Raw genomic sequence first — 24973 nt, forward strand, 5'->3', positions numbered from 1 at the left:
CACACAAACAATGCTCATTCCCTTAACAATCCTATTTATCAATTTGTTCATGCATATATAATTCTCTAAAATTACATAAGCCCTCATAAAACTCATCAAACTTTCCAAACTTCATATGCGACCTATAATAAAAAAATGTGAGCAATATAGTCTTAGTGATCATCATCCTCTTATGTCGAAGTCCTTTTGGAAGTTTCAAAGGCCACCAACCTTTAACATGTCCAAACAAACAAAAAAATAACAACTCATTATTAATTCTATCTAATTTGATTCTTTATATGCAACTATTGTACTAAATAAACTTCATCACCACCCACGTGATTTTATTGATGCAACAAACTTGTTGTCCCAACCCTTAATGCATGTTTCATCCATTGAAAATCTGCAATATAATAACCCCAAAAAGGAAGCCAATCTTGCTTCGATCATCATGATTTGTCTATCATTAAGGTGCATAAAAATCATAATCATGATTCATTTATCTTAGTTTGTCTATTTCTCCAATGTGTATTAAACATTCATTTTGCTTCCTTCACCCCAATATGTTTAATCATTATAGTGCATGTTTCATCATTATAGTGCACATAACAACCCCAATCTTGCTTATCCAAGGCAATCTAGCTATGCCACATCCTCACTAGTCAGGTTGGCACCTTCATGACTAAAATCTCAACTTAGTTACAAAGCACACATATATGATTTATATATATTATGTCCTCAACACCTTTATCCATAAAGATAGTATTAAGTTATCCCTATTTTAAGAAGTCATTTATAAAATGACTCCCATCACAAATATAATAGCTAAAGTTTTTAAGTGAACTCTTTCTTTTCACCTTTAACTAACTCTTGTCAACATTGTTCTCAGATTTTGATAAGTTTCTAAAAGTTCCATCATTGACACCTGATTTAAAATTTATTAGTCCATTGGCAAAAACTATGGTAGACCCAAATCCTCTTTAGATCTAATCCTTCATCATAACTTTGTGTCATCTATATAGTAGTTATGCCACCAATTTCATAAACTTTCTAAAATGACTTTCATAATATGGTTCGCTATTTTTCCTAGAACATCCCACACTTTGATACTAATGTCATGTTGAAAAATTTCATGCCTAAATTTCAACCTTTATGTAGAGCCTAATCTTATTAAACTTAGCCTTTTCCTTTTACAATTCACTAACGTTTGCTTAAAACTAAGAGTTTTCCTCATTTATAAGGTTTTTTTTACACCCTTCTAAGTTATAAATAAGCAAAACCATACAAGAAAAAAGAATGAATGTTGCACAAAACAAATTCAATAATTATAGGGACTCTTTCCTAACCTTCTATTAACTCAATGAAAAGAACTACACGAGTTCTCGTGTGTGCTATGCATAAAAATACCTTGTTCCATCAGACATTACATGCTAAACAACTAATTTTTCTAGCCTATATATAAAGTATATACATAGAAGTTACAAAGAAAACTTCTCCCCTTATTTCCAATAAGTTCTTAGGTAGTTTCACCTTATGTTTCATGAATTAATGGCCTTAATACTTAGAAAGCTAGTGGGAAGTTTGTCCTCATGTTTCCATAAACTTATTGACTTTAAAAGCATTTTCATCTATGCTCCATATGTATCAAGCATGGTCCCATGATTTGACCATGTTCTTCCATAGCTAGTTATGCTTGTAACCGCTATAACAACTCACTACTCAATTATAATCGCAACCAATAACATTGTCGCAACTGTCAACCTTATTGCTGCTAGGTTAGCTATGTTTTTGCTGGGTTTGGATAGTCCCTCATCCAAGCCTACATTATGCCAACATGAACCCGCTGCACACACAAATTTTCATGCAATCTCCCTATTAATTTTGTCACTATTACACGACTACCAACCCTTACTGACATCGTTTAAAGAAATTGTCATTGTTGTGCTTCTCATGTATGTAGGCGTCCATAACACCTTTCCTCGTAGAATAGGACCTTAACTACTCAAGAAAATTTTATACATTTGTACCTAGCTCCTTTTAAACGCAAGTAGATTGAGATGGTCCCATCTTAAAAGAAAATAATGATAAACTTTCTAAGATTTGTTCTAGATTGCACTTTTTTTTTTCTATTTAAAAAATTATATTTTTCATACAACAATTAATAAATTTGATAATACTTTATATAAAAGTAAGGAACATGATCAATGAGCACAGTAAAAAAAGTTGAAAATATTATACATTTTGATTTAATTTACAAAATATTTTTATAAAAAAACAATTAGTCAAATTAAAATATAATTTTATCAAATTGGAGGACTAAACTGAAAATGTCATAGATTCATTACTATACTGAAATTTTTTCCATAATTCATCCTCAATTCTGTCAAGAATCTCGAATTTTGCTCTAGGTACCAAGTTGTAATTTTCACAAATTGAGGGACCAAGCTGAAATTTTATCATCTTCAACCTCAAATCCAAATTTTTCTACAGATCACCTATTGATCTATCAAAATCTCTAACTCAAATTTATCATTTAAATAAACCATAACTTAAAATCATCATTCTTACTAAAAAACTTCCAAAATCAACTAAATAAACTATTATCCATAACAATTAACCATAATATTTCAATCAACTCATCAATCAAACCCAAAACAAAATTTTTAAAACCCTAATCTTTAAAAAATTCAAAATCAAAGCTAATACATATTAAAGCATAAATATACCCTATCAACTTATTTCTTCTAATTCTCTTCCCCTTTCTCCTTTCTTTCTCCCCTCCTGGTTCTCTCTCTTTTTTCTTTGTTTTTCCTTTTCTATTTATATTTATAAACTCATATGCAATTATCTTAATGACCCTCATTCTTTTATATTTAATATCTATCCATCCAAGGGCATTGTTGCCTTTTCCTATCAATTCTTTCTCTTTTAAATTAAAATATTATAATGAGAGACAAATATAGATCTAGATATTTAATATTGTGATATCGATAATTTACATGATTGTGTTTAATAATTTTTTTTTTTATTAAATTCAATTTCAAATAGAAATTGACACATACATAAGATTTATTGGATAAAATAAAAAGAAAAAAAACATAATATGTAAGGCTATACATATTAAAAATATCATAAGAAATAAATATTTTTTTATTTCTTAAAATAAATTTAATATAAAAAAGTATAAATAAGAAAAAAAAAATCACAGAGAAGTAAAATACAAACTTAAAAATTACTTTGAAAAATATAAAAAAAATTCAAAATCAAAAAATCAAAACTATAAAAGAAAATAAAGAAAGGAAAAAATGAGGCCAGGCCTAACACCTGGCCCATGACCAACGAGCCAATGAGGCCAGACCTAATCGCGTGACCTTTTTTTTTTTTTTTTTCTTAAAGATAATAACCCCAGCTCAATTAAAAAAAAAACACGTCATCTAGCATACCCAAGTTCCGGCCACTGTGGTGGTTGAAAAATCAAGGTGCCTAGTTGTTTTCCCTTTAAAAACCTATTTTCCATCTTTTTTCATCCCAAAACACCTAATAACCTTGTGAAACAAATCTTTAAGCTCTAAAAGCGCAAAAAACCGGTCTAAAACTAAGAATCAACCCAAAAATTAATTTTTTCTAATCTTCTATTTGGATTTTTAGGCTTTTTCAAGATAAAAAAAAAATACCCAAGTCAAATTTCCTTTATGATATGGAACCATTTAGAACAAAAATATAATAATACTAAAATGATAATTCGTAAACTTCAAAGGATGGTTCATCTAATAGCAAAAAAATATTAAGAAGAAAAGTATACTTCACAAATAAAGTGAAAACGCCACCCCAACTAGTTTTATAATTATACATAATGGAGACTAGACTTGAAAGACGATCATAAGGAATCAATTGCAATAATACGACGTTGGCTTGCTATTAGCATGACTGTCATTATCTGTTGCACACAATATAACAAAAGCATTATTATCCATCTTCATCGGCCTGCTTCGTGATACAAATGTTGATGGGAATTGCTTGCTTTTTGCTTCATCTGTTTGGCTGTCCTAGCTAATCACTCCCAGGTAACGAGGAGTTACCTGAGGCACTCCAATGCAATGCTTGAGGGAGGCGCTCCATTTGCACGCGCCTCTCACCTTGCACCGTCGTCAATTCATGAAAACACCCTTTTCCTGGCAATTACTGCAGTCCACCGGATTAGAGTGCCGCTTACAAAAATAAATAAATAAAAACTCTCAGAGAAAGCCTTATCACTGATCCGGGTTCCAACGTCCTTGTTCAAGGCCCCATCGACGACCCCTGATTGGCGGTGGGCTGATGGAAGACTAATGTAGACATGAGAACCAACAGAGGTAAGCTACAGTCATCCTTGGACAAAATTGGGGTCCATTGGACTCAAGTTTTGAGGCTACGGTATCGCAGGCACCGTAATCACTTGCCCGTGATGTTAGGGTTTTAACTTTTATATATAGTATTAATTAATATAGTTGTGATGTATTAATATTAAAAATAATTTTTAAAAAATAAAATAATATTATTTTGATATATTTTTGAGTGAAAAATATTTTAAAAAATAATTATTACTATACTTTCAAACACCCGCTAAAATCATAATAAAAAAATATTGTCATATAATAAATAATAGGTGAACACAAATTTAAATTGGAATGGTTCAGCACCTGTACCTGAATGGGAGAGACATAAATAGTTTCGAAACCAATCTTTCCAGAACATCAATATAAATATAACAATATTGTCATGAAGACACATATAATGAAAGATTACAGGGTTGATTAGTGATCAAAAACTCTAAAACAAATATAGTAAAATGTGGAAAACTTAGGAATTTAAGTATTTATGAATAATGCAATAATGATAGCTAATGGCTTAGAACAAGTAATCCGGAGTAAGTCTGGATGATAGAAAGCCCTAAAAAATAGGTTTTCAAAGTAGATTTTATATTTGAAAACAATTTAAAATAATATTTATATCATGAGTCTTTTGAGTAAGCTTTATAAATTGATATGATTTGTATATGAATTTAATGTTGGTATCAAAAGTTATGGCCATCAACTAAGCAGTGCAAGTTTTCCCTTCCAAGTCATCTTCTTAGACATCCCATATCAGTCCCCCAACTTGGAAGACACTCAACCTTGAGTCGTGATTGAGCTCTGGATACAATGGTTCATAATACTCATAAATATGAATCAACTTCCTTGATTGATTATGATTTAATTCTGTCCAAATTTAGTCAATTATTGATGGAAGTTATTGAAAGCTAAACAATTTGGTTGCCTAAGCGGTGCTGGAAGTTTCATTATTTTTCGTTGAAATTCTTCGATTATCTACAAAAGGGACTCAAGGAAGTTGATTGGATGTTTGATACCGTATTGAGAAGAGGTACTGTATCCCAGCTGAAGAAAAACAAGAACAAAGGGAGAAAAAGAAAAGTTAGGTGAGTTTGAGGAGAACTTTTCTGGCAGGGAATTTATCGTAATTTTTCATACATGCAAGAGCTAATCTGGCCCAAATAACTTTTTAGAGATTGTTTTTATTGAGAAAATTTTAGAAAATTCCAAATCAGAAAGTATCTGAAATGAATCTTTCCGGTGCATTTGATGCTACATGTAGTCGCATATGTCAAAGTAAATGAAAATGAAGTTCATCTTATCCCAAGATTTCCAAATGCATTCAGGGCCACAGTCTAAAAGTCTTTCCATGGAATATTATTACTTCACAAACGTTCATTCAATCCGCTAAAACTGCTTATTTTTCATATGAAGTAGGCCACGCAAAAGGGAGAGAAAAATATAACTCTATACATGTGACTGGAGGGGATTTCCTCTTCTTCACCGGGAGATGCTATCGTCGGAGGAGATATTGTAATATGCAAAAACATATTTGTAGAGTTTGTAATGGCCAACTTTAGTCCAGCTGCGTAACAATTCAGGTATTGAACTTGCGTTCATTAACGCTTGATGAGTCTTGCTTCATCCAATGAAACAGCAATATAAGGAGGCAGGGAATACAAACAAAAAGGCAAAGAGATTTTTCTTACCATTGCATTTCACTGCAAGGAGAAGTGTGGCTTCTCTCAAAACAAAGGAAAAACTTGGCAGAAAGAGCTAGAAGTTTGTATGTTCATCAGAAGAAAACAGGCCCTTGTTTACTGAAGTAATGGCATTAACTTCTCTTTAGCTTATTATATCTGGTGCATCAGATTATACCTAGAGATGTAATTTCCAGTTTTCCATGGCTTGAAGTATGGAGCATCTATGAATGCCATCTACTATAACTTAGCCTTCAACTGCTATTCCGGGAATGGAGTCTATTACTTTTAAGGGACTCCTAAACTAACAAGAGATAAAAGAGTAATGGAGTTATGAACTGACCCCAACTGGTGTGACAAAATTGCAAACAGCACATTTCACAGACCGTGCTCCATATCGGTACATCAACAGCATCCTGCAGCTCCCACAATTGACGTGTGCCACTTGATTTGCTGTCATATTATAGATTTGCTGTTTATCTCCCAACTTAGTCTAAACCAAAACCAGTTCTAAAATGACCTTTTCAGGTAATACATTACATACTAGAGTGGTTGGAAAGCAAGAGGTTCTTAAGTTCCTTACCTTCCAAGGCTAGATTGACTGTATGACAACAAGAACACTGCACGCTCGTTGCTCCACGGAGGTACATCAGTAAGGTGTGGCAACCTCCGCAAACCAACTGGGCCATTTCTGTGCCTATTAATATATAGTTGAACAGGCGAAGTTACTAAATATATGTTCAGACATTTTTCTGGATGTCATAAACGTCCAGTTCATATGTAGCTTTTGCATTTTAGGAGTTCGTTCAAGGGTGAATACATCTGTTGAACATTTCCATGGCATAATAGCAAGGACCAAGGGCTGATAGGAGGGGAAAGGGCTCTGTATGTTTGGTTCGAAGTTTAGACTCTATCAAAGCTGGAAAAGATAAATTAATGGCTTCGACTATTTCTGACCACCTTTCAAGTTAAGATTTATTAAATTACGAAAAAAAGAGAACTCTTTAGTCTAAACTGTATTTAAGAAATTGAGTTTGTGATTAGCATAATAAATCTATGAAGATATAATAGATATACTCGTACCAGGAGGTGGCACAGCTGTGACTGCATTGCAAACAGCACAACATACAGAGGTTGCTCCAACTGGATAGAGTAACAGGTTTCGACATCCAGAACACACAAGCTGGCTCTGTGCACCTGAAAATCATCATCAAATTAAATTACAGATTGCTTTTACCAGTATCAACTAATTAATAGAAGCAAAAAATGTGTGCTAATATGCTAAATCATAGAGTCTAGGAATGGGCCCTGTCTCAATTCTAAATCAATATGATTCTCGACAACAAGCCAGATGTTTTACAAAGCTTGGAAATTGAACTTGGAATGGTCTCAGTTTTTTTCCAGGTATCAACATGAAAAAAATATGCAGCAAGCAACAACACTAGCTAGTACTTGCTCATTGCAGAAGTAGTTCATTGTGCCTCTTTAGCAGTGGGTCCTTTGATGGTTATGTTCATAATTAACTGAATTAAAAGAAAAGAAAGGCGAGCATCAAAAAATAAACGTAAGATTCCAACTTCCAAGGTCTCTTGCCCATTCCCTTTATTTTTCTTGTCATCTCTTTCATTGAAAATTGGAACAAAAAAGGAAAATCAAATAGTTTTGAGGCTGAAACAATTTCACAAGTAACTAAACATACCGTTGGCTGGAGGAGGAGGAGGAGCTGGAGCTGGAGCTGGAGCAGGAGGAGCATATGGGGCTGGAGGTGTTGGATAAGGTGCAAGAGGAACTGGCATTGCAAAACCTCACAAAGCTAATCTTTCTTCTTCGATTTGGTACAAGTTTATACAGTCTCAAACACACAAAGCACAGCCATTTCTCCCATTTTTGCCATGCCTGGGCACAACTAAAGCACATGAAAACAAATATATGTATCAGTGCTAATGTACAGCATTACAGATTTAAGAGTATCTTACACAAAACACCATGAAGTTGCGAATCTAAATTGGTTTCCTATTTAGCATTGGCAAAGGAAAAGAGTGTCAGAGAAAAGTAATTAATTACATGATTAACAAAAATAACAAACACCCAATTGAGTAAATTTATGTGTGGAAACCATACAAGAATATTTGTTGGATATCATTTAGAGAAACAAACAAGCTTGGAGAGCTTCAAGAACAAAGAATCCAGTCTGAACATTTGTCAAGCACACACCTTTAACAACTTGCAGATGAGTGGGCGAGACAAAGATGTTAAATTAAACTTTGAAAAGGACCAATGAAATTGGAACAAAAGATGTAGTTTTTTTTTTCAAATCCTAGTTACACACATGTTTACAGGGAGCTACAAGACTTTAGTAAATTATGATATGGTTTTTTTCAAATCATCAACATTATGATATTTCCTTCTAGCTGCTAGCTATAGATAGATGTGGTGTTTAATAAGTCCCATTTCGGTTGGTTGCATATCAAAATCAAAGATTTGTCAGAAAAAATATTGGACCCCACCCATCTCTCAAACTTTTGGTGTAAGACATTGCATGCACGTGACGAGGCAAGCCTCCTTTGCCATGGGAGCATCAGGCAGCCATCAAGGTCTGAGATTCACCCACATCACAAAATCAGACCCAGCAGTGGTTTAGCATTCCCACTGCTCATCACCATCAACGTTGTCTGCTACAAGACCTAAGGAAGGAAAATGGTGAAGAAGATCTTAAGATAATCCCATCTTATGGCGACAGATTAGATAAGGTTATGGTCTTACGGAACTTACTCTCCTTAAGCCATATATCAACTTCGTCTTTTTTTCTTAATCCAAACTAATAAAATGAAAGTGTAAAGTATCTATATAAGTATATTCTTTCTTGTACACTCATCAATATATCCTGTGGTTTAGAATTTTTCAACATGACCACTATAATTTCCAAAAAGTTTAATTTTCAATTTTACTCCAAATAATTGAATAGCTAATGAATTCTCATGTTGAATCCACTTTCCTTTTCTTCTAGGTTACATATATATAAAAGCAAGTTTACAGGAGTGTTCAGGAGAGCCTTAAGCTTGTCCCCAGTAATGTTACAATGGTGCTGTTTCGGAATGTTACCCAATCAGCGTTTCACAATAAAATATTTTTTTATTTTTTTTAATTATTCTGATGTAAAAAATAATTTTAAAAATAAATAACAATATTATTTTAATGTATTTCCAAATAAAAAAACACTTTAAAAAACAACGCTATCATATTTTTACACACTCACAGCTGATGAGATAGAAAACAAACCATAGAGTTTAGTTCGGCTATCCATCTTTCAGCCACATTTCTGTCTATTCACGAAGGCAGGGGAAACCATGAAAGAAAGTCAAAGAAAGAAGAATGCATGCGATCTGTGCGAAAGATATGGGATAGGTAGCCAGGGAAGTCAGGCAAAATTGCGAGCACGTAACTTCCCGGTCACTATTTCTGACCTGACACCAGAGTCCTCGAGATATTTTGACATTCTAGACTGGAGGTGCCTGGGCTGCCTGAAGAGAAAATACAAATAGCAGAATGTGTCCATGCACCTGATCTCTTTAAAGGGACCCAAATGTCGTCCTTGCACAATCTTACTCGATAAGGGGCACTGTCGAGCAATCTCTATCCCGCAAGGGAAGGGGCGCTGTCGAGCAATCGCTATCCCGCAAGGCTGTCCATTTGATTTTGATCTGCATGCATCTCTGTATATGTAGAGTACCCTGTTTTTTGGTGAGTAGACTAAAAATGCAAGATCACACCATTCCACACTGTAAATCGTCTCGTTGTACAAACACTTCTGTTAAAACATTTGCAACCACATGCAAGATTTATATAAAACAGCCGTCACAATACAATAAGATCTATACAAGACGAGGCCGTCTAGGAGAATTTATCATTGGAGAATCATTCTAACCAGGTGTTTTCTAATAAAAACCATGGACATAGAATGCCAAAAAAGTTTTCCCCAGACACGCTCATGGACATTCAATTTTCTATATGGTTAAATGTCCATGAATTCCACATTGAAATCCTCTGCGACCTCACAAATAAATATCCAGAACAGGACAAGACAGAAAACATTTTGCAAATGACGTCATGATTCATCTTCATTATTTTCAGCATCAGGATCCCCGTACACAACAGCAAAGTAGTAGCCGAGAGTTCTCAACGTAAGGCCTGGAAAACGGTGATCCCCACCTGGGTGCATACCAATCTTGACAAATGGCCATTGCATGGCCTGTGCACCTTCACACTCTTCCCATCCATCCCCAATTACACAAAAATGGACATTTGGACCATTAAATCGTTCCTTGATCCACTGAAAACATTGAGGTTTTCCCACTTCCCATGAGCTGTAGACTGAAACAACAGAGCACTTTGTCTCAGGCCTGCTATCATAGCTAATATAAGAAAGGAAATTAAATAGAAGTATTCAAGCAATTAAGTGAAGATGGAAAAGAATTAATAATAATGAGAATATATTCATTTGAGTAAATATCTAGAATATAAATATATCAGCTGGAAAAACTACATCACATTCTTGCAGGTTAGCTTTTCCCACATGCTTAATCAGGCATCTTTAGCACCCATCAAAATTCTGTTCACCTAACAAGAATTGAAGGTTGTTTATCTGTGCAGTGTAAACACAGGGTTTAAACCATATCATGAAATGTTGCAAGATGAAAACCCACAAGTGCAATTACCTCAAGACAACAAAAACAAGGCCGTAAAAGGGTCAATCTATTTTGTGTGTTTCCTTAGGAATGGCAAACCAAAAGAACATGTCATGAAGGAAAAAACTCAGTGCATCTGATCCCATTCTAATTTTCCCCACTAATCCCAAAATAACTTGCCCTAGGTTCTCATTCAAGGTTTTGCTGAAGTTATAACAATGTGTGTTGACGCCATCTAATTGAATCACAACCTCAACAGGTTTATCTATTATCAGTTGAGCTTCAAATTCAGCTCTTAACTGAAAGTCAATTGAACTGACTTCAAAGACAAAATAATGGAAATTCCATATTAGGAATGTCTTGTGCTCGTAAAGTACAACAGGAATTGCTAGCTCAATAACATCTAAATTGCACGGTTCATCTAGTTTCCCAACTTTCAAGACATTGCACTATAAAAGAAGGTAATTTAGTAAGAAGATGCAGAGACAAATTTCAGCACACGGCATTATTGCTAACAGTGGTGTAGCCAATTTATTTTTTTTTTAGTTTTTTTTACAGAGGAGCCAAATTAGAAATTATAGAAAGTAGTTTATTCTATATTAGAAAAAAATAAAAAACTCCTTTGTCTATCTCTATAGCAAACATGGGATGCATCTTTTGAACATACTTTATTTGTGACATAATACAAATGAAACAAGCTAGTTGAAACCTCAGAAAAATTCTTGAAAGTATTAATATCCATAGAAGGATAAAGTTTTTAGTCTTAGAACTCAAATCCCCAGACAGGAAATAGAGATATCATCTTCTGACGATACCAAATATTGACCACAAGCAATTCAGCATAAACAAGCACAAAACTAAGTTATCAAAAGTTCAACCATTTCTGTATATAGTAAGATTTCCTCCACCATGTGATTTAGGAGAGGTGAAACAATAAATAAATTAATTCAACAGTTCATTTAATTCTAATCTAGAATGCCACCCAAATAAACTTCAGCATCACCTAGGATAGGCACCAATGCTTTCTTATGGGGAAAAAACAATATATAATTTGACCATCCACCTGACATATGATTGGAAAAAATGTAGTGCATTCTTAATTCAAAAGAATGCTGAAATGGAGCTGGCTAATTCAAACACCAATTATGGAAATAGACATAAAATATATATATATATAGATGAGACAAAAGGGATGCTGACCATTTTCATGTGTTATTGAATTGTCAAGTCGAAAAAGTAAACATTTTACAAGGCTGGGTATCAATGATCCAGAAGTCACCAAAACATTAATGGGCTCAAACTTGGCATCGGCATGATTGATGATCCCATCAGTAGAGGCAAGACAACGAGTAGGGTCTTCCTTCCAGCCAGAACACTGTTCCAAGAAAGCCCGCGCTAGATTTGTGACAGATGATAATATGAGTAAGAGTGTGATGAATATACAAGAATACTGCTAGCAAGCTCATCTCAGACACCAAAGCAAGACAGAATACCACTTACGGATCATCAAAGGATATAAAAGTATGTTTGAAATCACCAGAAAGGAGCAATCAACAATGCAATTTTTAATGGATTACATCCAATTGGTCTTGATATTGCTATGACAATCATTTATGCTGTCACCAAAGTCCTTGGAGAAAACTTTGAAAGCCTAAAAATGCAAGATTAAGCAATATGGAATCAGCATATTAGATTACTAGGTCCTGGTTTACATCTCTTTCTGGTTATTTTTACAGCATAGAATTAATACATGCTTTATTTTCTTTTCCTTAGCACTCATGTTCTAGTTTTCCTTTCCTTTTCTTTTATGTCAACCATCTTCAGAGGACCTCAAAAAGAATAACAGGAAATAACAGTATTTCAAAACAGCAACAAGAATTAGATAACAGTCCAGTATCAAGTCCCCCCAGTTAAAGCAATAAAGAAACGATTACAGCCAGCAGTCACAAATAGAGAATCCATATACCTGAAGAGAGCCATCTATCTGTATATTCATCAGTCAAATTATATAATTCCTCCCATAGATTGATCATCTCTTGATCAAGAATATTATGCAAACCCTGAAATTACAGAGAGAAGTGAGCTTTTTCACCTGTTCATATTCCAATTTCTAATTCATGAAAATCTAAAATAACTGGCACATAGTAAATAGCTTTTCTTAGAAATACATGGAAGAAAATGCAGACTAATATAGAAACAGAAAGGAAGTTAAAGAAGCCAGCAAATTTTAACTACCATATATGACCATCCCATGCCCCAAAAAATACTGAGCTACTGGAAGTGACTAAAGCTTGCTAAATCCACGGTCAAATTTCCTAACATAGAGGATTTGTTCAGATACTTGCATCACGTCCATAACCCCACAATCAAACTCAGACATTGGTCCAGGTTAAGACTGTAAGAGTTCCATATTATGATATATAATCTCTACACTCTGATAGTTTGTGAAACAATGTCATTATAATAAACGGGTAACAATTTAAATCTCCATCTTTCAATGATTACCTTTCTTAAAAATACAACATACAATGTGAACTTACATATAACACAAATGCATTGAACTCAGAGAATTAACATACTATATGATTATAACATAGTGCTACACAGTCAGCATTTATATTTCATGACAAACTGCTAGTGAGGGTTAAAGGCTTTGCAGTCAAACAAACACCTGACAAGACAAACAAAAGCAGCCGACTTTTTGCAGCACAACCTTTAAAAGCCCTTCTTACATCTAGGTTCATACAGCAGTAATGAACAAAAGGTAATTACAAAGCAGCCAATTTCATTTTCAGAATTTCACTTAGGTTGGTATGATCATCATTACTTGCATGGAGAAGATATAAAATGAAATAATGAACTCAAGCTTGATAATTATCTATTAAAAGTACCTGTTTGTACTTGTTGGCTATGGCTCGGTGTCTGTACGCTAGCTTTTTTTTGTTTACATCATCAGAAGGAGGACTAAATCCATCTTGGTTGAAATCATAATTAGAAAGATCAAGCCCATCATCATATTGACTCATGGCATCAAGAAAAGGCTTATTGTAGTTCTCTACCTGCATTTTGAAAATTTGGCAAATAGTTAATCATATTCATCAATAAGAAGTTTAAAACAAAACCATCCAGCTTTGTACTAGAAACCCAAATATAATTGGACAACATGCAAATCAAGAAAAGCTAATGAGAAGAAGAAGGGAAACTCACTTGTTCATAGAAGAATAAATCATCACAGATTTGAAGAATGTGCTTCTCCCACATCTTACCAATTTCTATTCCCTTCTGCACATCCTTTAAGCCATTGAAAGCCTGTGCATAAGTCCCGTTCAGCAAAGACTTGAGCAATATAAGGGTCTCATCCATGTCCCAAACATACACCTTTTTTATCCGATCCATGCCTTTCTTTGCCAAAGCTTCTACCTTTTGATCAGAAATTATTGAACTTTCAGCCATAATAATCCTGTAATTTCAGGAGACAAGTAAAAAATTTTAAGGCAACCTGGAGGTGCAGATAAACAAAACAATGTTGAGGTAAACAGTAACATTAGAGCCACAATTAATTTAGAAGAACCAATCCCAAAAGGGATGCAAAGACAGTAGCTAGCCAGGGAAGTGGCAAAGAAATATAAATCCATTGATAACCACCTTGCAGAAAGATATGCTTATGCCAAAGTCATGTGAACTTGCAAATGGCTGCTTGTCTAATTGATTATATATAAAAACTAGAAACAAAACAGAACTGAAGAGATTCTCATTCAATAGTGCACATACACTGAGAAATAACACATTCAGCTACTTTTCACTGTTTTTAATCATAGTCATCAAGAAAAATATTTGTAATTTTTCAAAAAAAATTCCGACAACCAGAGCGAAAGGGTCAAATAAACAGGAATTCAATATCAATACACCGACAAAATCAGGGATGTAAAATCAAGAGAGCAAAAGGAGGATTCTGACTGACCTCGTTTGCGTTGGGGGGGATCGCTCGCACTTTGCCTTGCTCACCTGCTGAAGCCTAAAAGCCTAAAACCATTCTCCGGGTAGGACTTTGAAGAAATATAATCGGGCCTGGCCCAGGTTTTTCTGCTTCCCATATATATATTAAAAAAAAAAAGAAGCCCAGGAGAGAAATAGTGTTCGTTTTGGTTCTATTTTTTTAAAATATTTGATTGGAAAAATATTAAATGAATTTTTTTAAAAATATTTTTAATATGTTGTTATTAAAAATAAAAAATATTTTAATATATTTTTAATTTTTTTTTAAATACATTACACATCACAATATCATACATACTTAATATTCCTTATTACATGTATAAAAATGTTAGAACAACATTTCTTTGTCATTGCATATTCATTAATTTTTTATTTGTAATTTCAGATGTTCAATATAAAAAGAAAATATTTTTCTATTGAATGTTCTTTTTTTTTTTTGGTTTGAAATCTATTGAGAAATATATATATATATTCTTTTAGAATAAGGAATAGTAACATTGTTTTTACTTCTAATGCTATGCTGTATTTAATGCTAGTCCTACGAAAGGTCTTATTGAAAAAAATACAATCGTTATTCAATCTGAATTTTACAAGAGGTAAAAGAAATTTTAATATGAGGATATCCATCGCATGCATACAAACAAACAGTAATTGCATTATTCATTTTAATTGTTTTTTTTAGTTGCATTATTCATTTTAATTGTTTTTTTTAGTGAATGTGTGATTATGATTATTTTTTTAAAATAATTTTTTATTAAAATATATTAAAATGATATATTTTTTTATTTTTTAAATGATTATTTTTAAAATCAGCGCATTAAAACAATTAAAAATATATAAATAATTAAATTTTAACAAAAAAAAATTTAATTTTCATGAAACACAATGCAAACAATGTCTTATCAGTTACATTTATAGAATTTCAGTTGCCCTTTTCAAACTACACAATAGTATTTGTATATTTGGTCGACGCTTCTACTTAAAAAAAATATTCGTAATATGATCCCTTCATTAAATTTCAATCTAATTTACCATTAATTATTTGGCATGTGCTGCTCGTTCAAAAAAGAAAAGATCTGGAAAATTAGGGTGTAATTGTCCCCCATCTACATCGAATATTATATGGATTGAAAAGTTTGGCGATTAAGGAGATTATGATCTCAAGTATCTTATCTAGTAATAAAAATGAGAGAATTTGTGCACATCAAGGCTAAACATACAACTCCAACTGTTTTGTCAGCTACATGGCTTAGCTGCTCCTGCAAGGCCAAAGGACTGAACTGACCCTGTGCCCAATCCCCTTCTTCTTCTTCTTCTTTGACAATTGAGTGTTTGCGTCTCTCTTGTTAACAAGGTCGGCCATGAACTGAACAACAGCCTGATGAGGGAAAGTTGAATAAGTAAGTCTCATTTAAGAAACAGGTAAAAGTTTAGTGATTGGTAAGCCAAAGCTGTTCATCAAACATTACCTGAGCGCCCAAAACAGCTACTTGTCTTGGTGGGATTTCCAATGGAGTTTCATAAGCACGAAAAACTCTCAATTTTGACAAGAGCCTAAAAGAATCTGGCAAGACTCTTATCTGATCGTCACTTATATCCAGCTCCTCAAGCAATTCGAGGTTTCCAATGTTTCGCGGTAAGGATCTTAGATCCGCAAAGTTATTGGCAACATTCAATTTCTTGAGATTTTCTGCAAAGCACAGGTTTTCAGGTATGGATTCCAGTTCATTGAAGCTTACATCAAGTTCCCTCAAGTTGGAAAGATGGCCCATCGTTGTAGGTAACCCTCTAATTCTGTTATAGTGCAAAGCAAGAATCTCCAAACAATCAAGCTTTCCGATTGCCTCCGGAAGTGCTCTGAGCTCATTGAAATCTAATCTCAGTTCCACTAGTGACGTGCAACTTCCGATTGTGTAAGGAACCTCCTCAAGTTCATTTGTATCCACGTTTAGTATCTTCAAGCTGGTCAAACTCCCAACAGTCTCTGGCAATTGAGTGAACTGATTTGAACTCAAATCAAGATTTTCAAGTTTTGTCAACTTCACAAAAGAAGCTGGCAGTGATCTTAACCTGTTTGCCCGGAGATCAAGATCGGTCAGATTGATTAGCTCTCCAAATGACCCGGGAAGGTTTATTACTTGGTTGGAGTGCACGTCCAACTTTGTCAAGGCTTTGAGGCCGCTAATGGTGGACGGAAGTGCCATGATTCGGTTTTCAGACAAGTCCAATTCAGTAATGAACAATAATTTCCCAAGTGACAGAGGAAGCCACTCAATTTGATCCATCAACTTGCCTCTAAGATCAAGAACTACAGCTCCATTATTTGCAGATTTTTCTATGACTGCTGCCACCTTCATCAGACTCAGCTTCTCAGAGTTCACTTCACACACGTAGAATTAAGGAATAAAAAACTTTTGAATATAAAGATTAAAGAATTGTAGAAAAAAAACCAAGAATACCATAACATTTGTGAACAAAACGAAACAAAATAAGAATATCATTTTCAACTAAAATTTGTTTTCTGTTCTGCTCTTACTAGTTTTAACCTCACACTAAACCTGCAATTACAATCAAGCAGGGTGAGTGCACCTCTTTCGGCTGGATATCCAGGGCATCAACTATAAAGAGAACTATTCAAGCAGAATTTAACACGAATATTTCAACATCACAAATTTAAAGATTCAAAATATCATGTTAAAATTAGACCAAAAAATTAATAAATTACAAGTGATTAATGACTCTTAAATCGTAGAATACACACACCTTCTTCTTTGCCTATTCCAGCTCACTATTCTTTTGAATAATCACATCAAATTGGAAGCAAGACTTCATATCTGAAAAAATCTTGAATTTCCATATATGCAACTGAAATGAAGACAAGTTTAATTTTGTTTTCCCATTTTTAATACTTTGAACATGTAAGTATGTCAAGAATTTAAGTAACCAATAGAGTTTGTCTTTGAATACCCAGATTCTACAATCTTCATGTGTATGCATATACAAACTCCGAAAAAACCAAGCAGCAAAGAAACATTAAAGATTACCCGAAAAGAAAGCAGCCTTTGTGGAAGAGCTCTTCACCAAATCCTTGAAGCCATCTTTATCCGATTCTCCATCCTCTCTTTTCTTGATCAAACTTTCATCACTAACCACACTTTCTTTCTCAGTTTTTTCAACTGACTCACTGATAGAAATCAGTTTCTCCTTCTGGTTATCTCCAGAAACCAACAAAGACACTCTTTGTATCAACCCATCGAAGTTCTCGAACATCTTGTCAGCTTCAACCAAGTAAAGAGCCTCTTTTCTCTGTTCATGGCTTTGAAACAACTCCACGGTCTTTCTCGCTTGTTGTAGCACGGAGAAGAGCTCCTGTGGGACATCTTGAGGACATTCTAGCTCTGCAATATCATCAAGCCTTGCCTGCTCTTCATTGTTGACAGTCTTGATCACAGAAATGGCTGCTTCAACTTCTTCAATGGAGGGTCGTGACGGCAGTGATTTATAGAGTCTCATGATTTCATCCACTGTTTCTAAAAAAGCAGGTGATGGGTCTTGTTTTTCGCTGGTTTTCACGGCCATGGCTATGGTGATCTTGAGGGAGTTTGCTAAGGGGCTGTATAAGTGGACTTCGTTTACTTCTGATTAATAATTTGTGTTAGATTTTGTGACTACGAGTCTACGACTACGTTTATATAAATATCATTTATCTAATTTGAAGAATAATTAAATTAAATATATTAATGTAGATGGAAAGCAACTACTAGTAATATGTACTTAGATAACAAGAAAAACGGATGTTTTGTTTTTAATTTTTATTAATTAAAAATAGTTTTGATTATAGTATAATTTTGTTTAACATTTCACACCTTGAGTGAGGCGAAAAGATTGAATTTGTGATTAATTATTAAAATTAAAAATGGATAAGATTTATATTTTGGAAGGAAGTTGATGGCGGTGAACAAAAAGTCTGCATCAAGATTTTGGCGTGACGTCTTGTTTGATCGATGACATGACATGTAGCGAAAAACCAACTTTTTAAGGAAGTTCTACCTCCTGACTTCTTATTCTAGATTATTCTAGACTTGTAGACGTGCTTCCCGACTCTTCAAAGTTAATAAAATCACTTTGTACGATTATTTTTTATTTTTTAAAAAATTATTTTTAATATTAGTATATTAAAATAATTTTAAAATATAAAAAAATAAAAAATTTAAATTTTTTTAAAATAAAAAACAAATATAGTCTAAAATCTAATTTGATATTATAATAGCAAAGTGTTTTTTATTTAAAAATACATCATAAATATATATATATATATATATATATATATTTTAATTTATTTTTTTATTTTAACTCATCAAAACAATCTAAGTATATTAAAAAAAAAAAATTTAAAATAAAAAAAATTATCGAAAGGAATTTATAACGGGATCTAAATTTTACTATGCTATGTCTACAGTTTGTGTAAGAATTAAAATGAGGGTAATATCAAATCTAATTTGATATTATAATACTAAAGTGTTTTTTATTTGAAAATATATTATAAAAGTATTTTTTGTTTTTTTTTCAATTTATTTTTTATTTCAACTCATCAAAACAATCTATGCATATAAAAAAAAATTAATTTAAAATAAAAAAATTTTATCAAAAGGAATCTATAACCGGATCTAAATTTTACTATGCTATGTCTACAGTTTGTGTAAGAATTAAAATGAGGGTGATATAGACACACACACACAAATGAAGACCTAGCAGGAAAATCCATGCCAGTAGTGAAGATGCAAAAAAAAAAAAAAAAAAAAAAAAAAAAAACAGGCAATAAAGAAAAAAACATGCAAAGTTTCTCAACAAATCCATGATATAATCAGACCTATAAGCTAACAACGATGGAACATGAAATAATTGCTCAGCAAAATGATGAAAACTACGGAATCTATTGTTTGAGGTATCAAAAAGAGACTAAAAAGTCTTAAACATGGCAGGTTTCTGCAATTTTTTATTTCAAAATCATGCCCAAGCACATGCCTCGGAAGACCAGTGGATCATTAAACAGCCCAAAATGCTTCAGAACCCATTTGGTTACGTGATTACATCCACGTTTCAAGCATTTCATTTTGTCAAGCTATTTGATTAACAACAACCGGCGTTTTCAAATGACATGGGGTTCACTGTAATTGCTTTCCAAACGCAGGTTTATCAAAAGCAACTAGCAGTTGCTTTTTCCATGGCTGCTGTTCAGAGAAAACGCATTAATAACTTTACCAAAAAAATTAATTAGCCCTAACGTCCAAATTTCGAACGGTCATCTCTCCTCCCTCACTGAGCTCTCCTCCTCCAAAGCAGCCCGAAGCCAAAAATCAGTCCTTCTCCTCTTGATTTCACAGTGTGGGAAACACACCCACAGTACACTCTTTCCATTCTCTCACACATACCATCACCAGTGTGTATATCAGAGTGTAGATCACACCCATCTATCACCGATCTGCTGCCATGACGAACTCCTTTCTCGGTTGAAGAAGACACACTGTGACCCAGGTATGTTCTTCGCACTTCACCTAAAAAATTATTTACATCATGGCTTATCTGCTAAACACACTGTTTTCTCTAACCACAAATTTCGTTTGCTGTGTGTTTTCTTTGCCAGAACCAAATACAACATTGAAATCATCCTCCTGGAAAGCTGAAGGCCAAGCATCTTACCAATCTCTGTCTCAGTTGCAAAGGAAAAATCAAGGTCAGTTGCTCTGTGTCTGCTGCACAAATTAATGTAGTTTTTAATTTTCAGTTGTTGTGTGATGTTTGAGAATAAAAATTTCAGTTATTGTTGTGTTTGATTATGTATGTTTCGGTTGAATTTAATTCTGTTACTTTGTTATGCCAATTGTATATTACATTTTATGCGTTGTTGCTGCATGATTTGCTTTTCTTCCGGTTTGTGATGCTCTATTACTGTGTTTGTGTTCCTGTTCCTTTTTATTTCGACAACTTCTTATGTGTTATAATTATACTCTGTTTTTTTAATGTAAAAGAGAGTGGTACCTGCGAGTGATTTGTTCAGCTATCTCTCTTAAAATGTGATTAGTCTTTTCTGTCTTTCATGGTATAACATATGTTCATATTCGAAATTATAACACCCCCTACCATATAGTGTTTTTTCAGGTTCTTCAAATATTTTTAAAATGTTTTGTGTTGTTGCTCATGTGGGGTTATGTTGATGGTATGAGGTTGAGTTCAAGCATGTGCATTTTTCTGAGTGCCTACGGTTGAGTTTAACTAGCTGATGTGTTTAACATTAGAAAAAAATTTCAAAACTGTAGGAGGATTCCATTTCAACATGTTTTAATGGAAATAAATCAGTACTTGAATATTGCTATATACACTGAAGGTTGGACGTTGTCTCTTTAGCATGCCTTCTTACGCTTAGGCAATGAATACATTGGCTTATACACACTTTAATGGAAATAAACCTATCAATGAAAGTGTTAAGCTGATTATGTAAGTCTATGTAATCAATTTGCAGTTTCTATTTCAGCTTGCGATTTAATTAGTATAGATTGTGCATTCCATGTCCTTTACATCGCCTCTAGGAAAGTAACCTGTTATTTGTTAATTAGACAACACATTTTAACCAACAACATGGACAATTCTCAATCACAAGATAAGGCTTGTTGGAGTAGAGAGATGTTGCATGCTTTTTGTGACATATGTATTAAAGCAATTGAGCAAGGTATGCGACCCAACACACATTTCGACAAAGCTGGGTGGAAATATGTTATCAATTCCTTTAAGGATCAAACTGGCCATGCATTAACGAAAGCACAATTAAAGAATAAGTGGGACGGAATTAAAAAAGATTGGAGAATCTGGAAAAGGTTGCTTTCCAAAACAGGAGTTGGATGGAGTGCTGAACTTGGAACAATTGCAGCTCCTGATGAATGGTGGAAAGCTAAAAACCAGGTATGTCTTTTTTCAGTATGTTTACAGCTGTTATAAGCAGCTTGCTTTCATGTTTTTACATCATTTTTTTATGTATTTTGTTGTTCTTTGTCCCTTGTTGTAAGAGATACGCGGGGCAAGAAAGTTTAGGCATGCTGGCATCGATCCAGCACTGTGTTGTAAATATGATATCATGTTTACAAACACTGTTGTGACCGGTCAGTATGCTTGGGCTCCATCACAGGGTCTGAATTCGGATGAAGATGGTGGCGGTCAAAGGCAAAATAATGCAGTTAATGAAGACCCTAATCTTGAGGAAGGTAGTGGCAATTCTAAGGAGGATAGTCTTCCAAATTTCGTTGCCGATGTCAATAACATGGTGGCTAGTGTCCATTTCGCCAATAACACAAGCAATCCCAATCCAACTGGTAGTAGTAGGAAGAGAAAAGGTGTGCAACAAAGCTCCCAACAAAATGAGAAAAAGAAAAGGGGTGCCGGAAGGGGATCGCAATTGTTTTCATGATTAGATAAGTTAGTGGATAGTGTATCTACCAAGAGTGAGTGCACATCAAGTGTTTTGGATAAAAAAGGATGTAGCATAGAAGAGGTGATGAAGGAGTTTCACTCCATTGAGGAAGTGGTGTTCGACAGTGAGCTGTATTGCTTTGCAACAGAGTTTTTTATGGTTAGAAGTAGGAGGGAAATGTGGCCAGCAATTGGTGATATGGACCGAAAATTTCAGTGGCTGAAATTAATGTTTGAGCGAAGGGCTAACTTCCGACCTTAAAGTAAGTTTTCATTTGATATATGGAAAACTTACATTTATGTATTTTATTGTTTGTTATATGTTACAGCAATTAAATGTTGTTGTGTTTAATACGTTTTGGTAATTATTGCATACTTTCCATATTTCATGTTTTTTTAATGTTTTGTATTCCAATGAGCTGTTAACATATTGTATTTTACCTGTTTTTTTCACAGTTAACAGTCCACAAAAGGGTGAGGATGATGAGGTCTTCTTGCGACTGTAGAATTGCATAATGGTTGATGCAAACGGTTATGAATTTGCTGTTTTTTTCAGGTTTATTACCTTGTAACGTTTCATATTTATGGATTCTGCCTTTGTATTTGTATTTGTTACCCAATTAGTTATGTTTGAGATGATTTGAACAATTATTGTCTTCAGGTTGCTTTTTCAGCCTTGTATTTCAGATTTTAACCAAACGAATTACATGTTTATTATGAGTTGAATGGATGATTGGCTGAGATTATGTTGACTTGAATGGTTGTTGATTAGGTGAATTTATGTTGACTGGAATGGCAGCTACTGCTGTGAATTATTGTGAAGTTACTTACATGTTTGATAGTGGGTTGAATGGGAGTTCCTGAGTTGAATGGTTGGTAATTGTACAATTTATGGGTTGCTGATGTGTATGGCATTAAATACATCTTGTTTGTGCTGCGTGTGTGTTTGTATTTAAGAAGCAGTATGTTTGCAAAGAGGTGTGATTGGCTGGGCATAAAATTTGTAACCCTTCCCACGGAAGTGAGGGCTATAATTTCAGGGTTTTTTTCTGTTTGTATACTGCAACTTGAAGTTCATTGCCATTACAAGGTTAGTTGATTTTAGGGATGCTTTTTAGGTCATAAAGCTTTCTATTATTGTTTTGTTACCGAATTTAAATGCTGTTAGGGCTGCTGTTAATGTGTATTTAAGAAGTGAATGTATGCTTTTTTTTGGTATTTATATATCTATCCCTTCTCAGTACTTAGTTTTCTTAAGAAACCTTAAGTGGATAACACCAATTAATTTAAAGCATGCCAACGTATGAACATTGTTTTGTGTTGTTACATGTATGTTTTTGTTGTATAATATTTAATGCAAAACTTCTAAGTAAAATTTTTTCATTTTGTAGGGTTCGTTTGAAATTATTTTTTTTTTTTCTTAAGTTAATGACGCTGTAAATACGTTCCCTTATCCTGGATTCCTAAAATATATATGTTAGGGGATAAGTTAATGTCACCAGTACTGTTTTAAATATTGCAAACAAATTACACAGACAAAACTTTCATGTTACCGTAACGTTGCAGGTTGAAAATTACAATTATTGTTATGTTGAAAAATATTGCATGTGTTAAGACCGGCATGAGCGACACATATTTTAAAAACAAATCGTTCAATGAACATGTTTTTTGTACCAATACTATGCAGGTTGGAAATTGATATTAAATTTACGTGCAAAGATATGGACGCGAATTGGTTTGATGCGCTTTTTGATGAGCATTATGAAAATGTTATGAATAATGTTGGTCGATATGTGTCTGATGGGTTTGCTTCTGTAAGTGGTTTTGGATGTAGTTTTGGTGATCGTTATGTAAACTATAATAGTAAGGCTTAGCACGACGACCTAAATCAACAGGATGATGATGCCGTTGGAGATTTATTTTGGCATAGAGAGTGTGATCGCAAAAAATTAGTCATATGCATGGCTGGAGCACTGGCGATGTATTACAATGCATATATTTATAAAGAGCCATATATGGATTCATACAACACTAGCATGCGCTGGTTGATTGAAATTTTAAATGGCCATTGGATTCGTTGTGTGAACATGTTTCGTATGGATGCTAAGACATTGAAGAGTTTGGCTTTTGAGTTGGAAACGATGGACGGGTTGAAACCGTCTAGACGGATGAGTGTTATTGAGAAAGTAGGCATGTTTCTCTACACTTTAGCTCTCGATGTGTCGAATAGGGAAGTGCAGGAGCGTTTTCAGCATTCAGGTGAAACTGTTTCTAGAAATTTCAACGAGGTTTTTCGTTCTGTGTGCTTGCTAGCAGCTGATTTAATCAGACTAGTAGATCCAGAATTCACGACAACACCATTGGAAATTGAAATGAATCCCAGATACATGCCCTATTTCAAGGTAAGCAATACTTAGTACAAGTTGTTAAATATTTCAAAAGGTTACAATCAAATATTTACATGCAATTAAATTGATTTGGCAAAAATATTTTTTTATATGTAGAATTGTATTGGAGCGATTGATGGAACACATGTACGTGCATGTGTTTCACAAGAAAATCAAATACCTTTTATTGGTAGGAAAGGTATACCAACGCAAAATATAATGGCAGCATGTAGCTTTGACATGCAATTTACATTTGTTTGGGCTGGGTGGGAAGGTAGTGCTCACGATACAAGAATTTTTTATGAAGCGATTGGAAATACAAACATACAATTTCCACGACCACCAGAAGGTATATAAAAAAAAAGTTGTGCTTGTTGTTCAGCTGGTCTAATTTGTTTTAATATGAAGTATTTTGC

At 33.9% G+C, this 24973-nt stretch overlaps 3 protein-coding genes and 1 pseudogene across 11 annotated transcripts; 1 reads left to right on the plus strand and 3 right to left on the minus strand.

The window, feature by feature from the left end:
- Positions 1-5681: 5681 nt before the first annotated feature.
- Positions 5682-8688, minus strand: LOC118039279 (protein LOL1). Of its 8 annotated transcripts, none has more exons than XM_035045947.2 (6): positions 8150-8688; positions 7728-7924; positions 7112-7225; positions 6612-6725; positions 6372-6481; positions 5682-5967 (listed from the first exon to the last, which is right to left on the minus strand). In XM_035045947.2, exons 2-6 carry the CDS (start codon positions 7822-7824, stop codon positions 5926-5928), a joined length of 477 nt encoding a protein of 158 aa, XP_034901838.1. In that variant the 5' UTR covers positions 7825-7924; positions 8150-8688; the 3' UTR covers positions 5682-5925. The 8 variants fall into 8 exon arrangements, with proteins under 8 accessions (XP_034901838.1, XP_034901834.1, XP_034901835.1 ...); XM_035045943.2 differs by having other exon boundaries at positions 7728-7934; XM_035045944.2 differs by having other exon boundaries at positions 8243-8687.
- A 1146-nt stretch (positions 8689-9834) lies between these two features.
- LOC118039281 (protein phosphatase EYA) lies at positions 9835-14777 on the minus strand. Of its 2 annotated transcripts, none has more exons than XM_035045951.2 (6): positions 14675-14777; positions 13921-14173; positions 13605-13772; positions 12680-12773; positions 11914-12108; positions 9835-10399 (listed from the first exon to the last, which is right to left on the minus strand). In XM_035045951.2, the coding sequence occupies exons 2-6, from the start codon at positions 14164-14166 to the stop codon at positions 10134-10136; spliced, it is 969 nt and encodes a 322-aa protein (XP_034901842.1). In that variant the 5' UTR covers positions 14167-14173; positions 14675-14777; the 3' UTR covers positions 9835-10133. The 2 variants fall into 2 exon arrangements, with proteins under 2 accessions (XP_034901842.1, XP_073260751.1); XM_073404650.1 differs by lacking the exon at positions 14675-14777 and adding an exon at positions 14359-14667.
- A 1009-nt stretch (positions 14778-15786) lies between these two features.
- Positions 15787-18376, minus strand: LOC118039282 (uncharacterized). Its single transcript, XM_035045953.2, has 3 exons — positions 17754-18376; positions 16179-17089; positions 15787-16087 (listed from the first exon to the last, which is right to left on the minus strand). Exons 1-3 carry the CDS (start codon positions 18286-18288, stop codon positions 15959-15961), a joined length of 1575 nt encoding a protein of 524 aa, XP_034901844.1. The 5' UTR covers positions 18289-18376; the 3' UTR covers positions 15787-15958.
- A 2969-nt stretch (positions 18377-21345) lies between these two features.
- Positions 21346-22432, plus strand: LOC118039180 (uncharacterized; annotated as a pseudogene).
- The last annotated feature ends 2541 nt before the right edge of the window (positions 22433-24973 follow it).

This window comes from Populus alba, chromosome 1 (genome assembly GCF_005239225.2).
Source record: "Populus alba chromosome 1, ASM523922v2, whole genome shotgun sequence".
NCBI lineage: Eukaryota > Viridiplantae > Streptophyta > Magnoliopsida > Malpighiales > Salicaceae > Populus > Populus alba.

Excerpts from the sequence above, each read along its gene's own strand:
- LOC118039281 (XM_035045951.2), bottom strand. The coding sequence starts at position 14,166 with ATGGCTGAAAGTTCAATAATTTCTGATCAAAAGGTAGAAGCTTTGGCA. Across the intron at positions 13,773-13,920 it reads ATTTATTCTTCTATGAACAA|GTAGAGAACTACAATAAGCC; the intron begins GTGAGTTTCCCT and ends TTCAAAATGCAG. Across the intron at positions 12,109-12,679 it reads AGATAGATGGCTCTCTTCAG|CGCGGGCTTTCTTGGAACAG; the intron begins GTATATGGATTC and ends TCACAAATCTAG.
- LOC118039279 (XM_035045947.2), bottom strand. The coding sequence starts at position 7,824 with ATGCCAGTTCCTCTTGCACCTTATCCAACACCTCCAGCCCCATATGCT. Across the intron at positions 6,726-7,111 it reads CACAGCTGTGCCACCTCCTG|GCACAGAAATGGCCCAGTTG; the intron begins GTACGAGTATAT and ends ATATATTAATAG. Across the intron at positions 6,482-6,611 it reads AGTCAATCTAGCCTTGGAAG|CAAATCAAGTGGCACACGTC; the intron begins GTAAGGAACTTA and ends ATAATATGACAG.
- LOC118039282 (XM_035045953.2), bottom strand. The coding sequence starts at position 18,288 with ATGGCCGTGAAAACCAGCGAAAAACAAGACCCATCACCTGCTTTTTTA. Across the intron at positions 17,090-17,753 it reads AAAGGCTGCTTTCTTTTCGG|TGAACTCTGAGAAGCTGAGT; the intron begins GTAATCTTTAAT and ends ACGTGTGTGAAG. Across the intron at positions 16,088-16,178 it reads TAGCTGTTTTGGGCGCTCAG|GCTGTTGTTCAGTTCATGGC; the intron begins GTAATGTTTGAT and ends TTCCCTCATCAG.